The 4,365-nt window shown below is 44.1% G+C and overlaps 1 protein-coding gene across 1 annotated transcript in view; it reads left to right on the forward strand.

Moving 5' to 3' along the window:
• Positions 1-3,967: 3,967 nt before the first annotated feature.
• The window catches only part of T265_06478 (hypothetical protein), a gene marked incomplete at both ends in the record, with an annotated part of 8,762 nt that continues 8,364 nt past the window's right edge, over positions 3,968-4,365 (forward strand). Inside the window, one exon of the mRNA XM_009171752.1 lies at positions 3,968-4,219. Within this exon, the coding sequence (XP_009170016.1) occupies positions 3,968-4,219 (252 nt within the window). The remainder of the gene's footprint in view (positions 4,220-4,365) is intronic.

Genomic DNA, 4,365 nt, shown 5'->3' on the forward strand with positions numbered 1-4,365 from the left:
TGACTTTTGTCTTTCCGAGTTCTGGTTTGTCACCTTTATTGATTTGATTCCGAGGAGTTCCTTGGTTCTTTGTTTGTGAATCCAATATTCGATGTTCCTTGGGTGTTCCGGTTGAGATGTTGGTCTTTTGCACGTAGAGGTTGCCTGCCGCCAAGCCTCTGCACGCGAACAATTACACTCTCTCCATGAATGTCTACGTAGGAATGCGCTACCACCCAGTACCAATCGCAGATCGGCACTAGACCATCCGCAGGCATGGGCCTTAGCAATACAGTATGGCAGACGAAGGGTGAAGTTACTTATAACAGATGCTTGCAATCGTCTTAGGAAATACGAAAGAGTACTCACCGAGAGTAAAACGGTCCACAGCACTTGGGAGTACTCGAAATAGCAATCAAAAGCCTAGTAGATAATTTCAAGATAAAGCGTAGAGCAGCCATGCAAACAAAATTGCGCAAGCGCACGTGGAACAACGAACAAAACAATTCTGACGCTTGGATCAAGAACTTATCTGCCAGCCGACTTAACACAGCCGAACATTAACCACTAATGAAGGGGCTCAAATTCAAAGTCGAGGACGCGTCTTACAAAGATTACCTAGCCAGCTTAAAACACTCCCTGAAGACAAACTAAATGTCCGAGGAAGTTTAACAACAGATCCGATAGACAATCGTACCAGCGATCACACGGAATAGAAACATGCAACCGATTTCCAAATAAGAACGAGATGCTCTCACGAATCTTCGAAAGAATGAAACAGTCGTAAAACTACCGACGGACAAAAGGCACTTCACAGTGATGATGGACAAGCCAGATTACACTGAAAAGGCTAAGCACCTGCTAAATGACACCACGACCTACAAACTAAACGACCATGTTCCATCTTCAAACATCATTAATCCAATTAACATGACGCTCAAGAAACTGCGAGCAACGCAGGGGATAACCAGGCAGGGACGATGGAAAATGAAAGCCGATGATACCAACGTTGCACAATTCTACGGACTAAAAAGGTGCACAAAGAAGGAACATCATTAGGACTAATTGTTTCACTTCCGGGAACCCAAACTTACGGATTTTCAAAAGACTTATGGAGAAGACTGAAACACTTAATTTCTGGATCGGAACACACAGCCAAAAATGCAAGTCAATTCCTACGCAAACTACGGAACTTCGGTATAGGAGACGATGGAGTCATGCTTTCATTTACGTCACATCACTGTTCCATTCAATCAATCACAACCTCGCACGGGAAACCATAGCAGAACTCCCTCAGAATAATTCGAACACGACAGAAACAATGAAACCTGAAAGTATACACAAACTGTTGGATATTTACATGGATACGTATTTTAACTTTGATGGACTAATATGTCAACAGCTGAAAGGAACTCTAATGGGATCCTCAATATCAAGATTTTTTGCTGAGGCGGCAATGCAAAGGTTAGAGCATGCGATACTGCCGGTCATCAGTGCAACGCTGTATATCCGCTACGTGGACGACACCTTTGTCATCATGAAATGGGATTCAGTACACGACACAAATGAACTGCGCAAAACTGTGTTTGAAGATATCGAGTTTACAATCGAACTGGAAAGAAACAATCGGGTACCATTGTTAGACGTTTTGATTAACAGACAGCTGGATGGGACCCTAGAAACGTGCGTATACATTAAAGAGACTCATACGGATCAACTACTGCATTACAACACCAATCATCCGGTGAACCACAAAAAGAGCTGCGTGCAAACCTTGTCCAAGAGAGCGCAGACACAGTGCAGCACCACAGAACTGCGAAAGGAGGAAAACCATCTATTCAGTGTGTTCCAGAACAATGGATATCCACGGTGTTTTATCGAGAGAGGCTTGAAGAAAAAGGCATCCCAACAACAGCAACAGCAAGAACAAGCCACCACACGGTAGTCCTACCTTACATCAAGAATATATCAGAACTCCCAACCAGATTATTGGCTCAAAAAGGAATCTTCGTGGCACACACGCACGAATACTACCCTAAGGAAATTAATCTCTAGACCGAAGGACAACCGAGACAAACCCAAGAGGAACAATGTGATGTACCAAATCAGCTGCAACGACCGCAACAAATTCTCCGTTGGACAAACTGGGAGGAAATTATGCACATGAATAGACAAACACAAAGCGGTTGTCGGGAGGCATGACCATATGTCCTTGATATCTACACACGAGTACCAAGAAGGCCACAAATTGAATCTGTAAAATGCAAAAATTTCAGTATACAGAGATACGCGACTCGAAAGAGAATTTCTGGAGGGATGGTATCCCGAGGCAAAATCGATCAACCGGTGCATCGAACTGGATCCAATTTACGCACATCTACGTGCAAAAGACCAACATCTCAACCGGAACACCCAAGGAACATCGAATATTGGATTCACAAACAAAGAACCAAGGAACTCCTCGGAATCAAATCAATAAAGGTGACAAACCGGAACTCGGAAAGACAAAAGTCACCTCAATGTCGGCCAGATTACGACGGCGGGGGTGCCAAGCTCAAAGGTCACGTGGACATCGGCGAATGAGGACACGGGGTAACAGAGCAACCAATTGAACCGCCCGACCGAACAACTAATAGCGGTCAAAGTTCATCCACGACTAATAGCACGTATATTAACGCACACGTAACACTACTCAACGCACAACCACTAACCCACCGCTACGCAAAACTACGCTCCCCAATAACGCACTGATGATGTCACCTCAGTTGTCGATGAAACGTTTGCAGTCAAATTCCTCAGCTGAGCGAACAAGCCAGCGACCGTCTACCCTATCTAACCTACAAACCTTCTCCCCCAGGAGGTTACTTTAAATAATTGACTGACAAAATATCAAATAGAGGTGTTCCCTGATGCGCGAATCATTTCCTTCAGGATCCTTAAGTAAACCTGCCCTGGATTCAGTGTGCTCAAGGGTTTGTTTTGTGCAAGAACCAAGAAAAATCCTATGCCGGGCAGACCAGTTTTGCCTGAGGCTATCCGTATTAGCCCTTGCCAATTTTGGATGTGGTGATGACACAGAGATAGAGTGAGTGGTTTTCCTGTAGACTTACCGTAACTTTATCGATCTGCCCGTAGGCTGCCTATTTCTGAACCTCAATGAAAACGTGGTTATCCGCTCTGATTTCCCAAGCAAAGGATAATTCCATAGCCTGTCTTCATATGCCCCATTGATGGGTTTTTTCTTTACAGTAGTTTCGCATCTTGCGAAATATCTGCCCATCTTCTGTGTCTCCTGAAATAGTCTTCTGGGGAAATAGTTGTGATCTCTTTTCCCGAAGAGGCTGAATTTTTTGCTGGTTCTTATTCGACAGATGCTTATTTCTTTGAAACCCTAGTATGTGAAATGAAATTTTTTTACTTATAAGTGCGGCATTTTGCTGTGTGTATGATCACACCCAAAAGGACCATTATTTGCCTTAGTTCCCCGGAATTTTTTTCATCTAATCGCATTCCGTATCTCGGCATATGGTACGCAAATACGTTCGTCAGTTGCAGTGCCAATTTTAGATATGGCTGTGAAATGGGTTTCCGTCCAGTTTTCATCCTGTACGACGTTTGAGAAAGCGTTAAATGAATACATGAAAGAAAACTATGTAGTTTCCTTTCATGCAAATTGTAATCGAATCACCAACACTATTTTGCGTTGCGAGTGTGTATACTGTCAATACAACAGACGGCCACCAAAGCTAACGGAAATTCGGTGGATCCAAAAAAATATTCAGTTGGGTGCACTTGCCAATTGCAAGCTGCACACGCAGCGCTAGCTGTCCAGTAGCAACAGACAGCGCTGTTTTGACGCTTTCAGGACGTTGTTAATGTCAATAAAGCACACACAGCAAACCGATTTGGCACGCCTGTCTAGTCATCCATGCCATGGGTAGTAGAATACCGGTTGTGTGCTCTCGCGTAAAGTAAACCGTTTTCTGCTATGCTTAGGCCGTTGGGCTTGTACAGGGAAATGATGGGCGAAATACGTCTGTTGAGTACTTTTCAGACGGACAAACTGGCGGCGAACATGCAGCCAGTGAGTGTAGTGTTTGCACACGAGGTCATCTTGCGTTACTCCCCTATTCAAAGAGCTCGAATTTATCAATGGAATATATGTATTTTTGTCACAGAAACACTGGGCGAACAGGTGGCACATAGTCCGCCGCAAGGCTTACATGCACAACGATGTACAGTTGGTTTTTTGTTTGTCATAATGCTAGCACACCGATTCCAACAAGATATACACTAACCGCGTTGATAGCACCGATCCACAGTGACCCACAATTAGCTTATAACCTTACGGCCTACTGGTCGTAGGTCACCCTAAAGTAGCTGTGC

Source organism: Opisthorchis viverrini (genome assembly GCF_000715545.1).
Source record: "Opisthorchis viverrini unplaced genomic scaffold opera_v5_133, whole genome shotgun sequence".
Lineage (NCBI taxonomy): Eukaryota > Metazoa > Platyhelminthes > Trematoda > Opisthorchiida > Opisthorchiidae > Opisthorchis > Opisthorchis viverrini.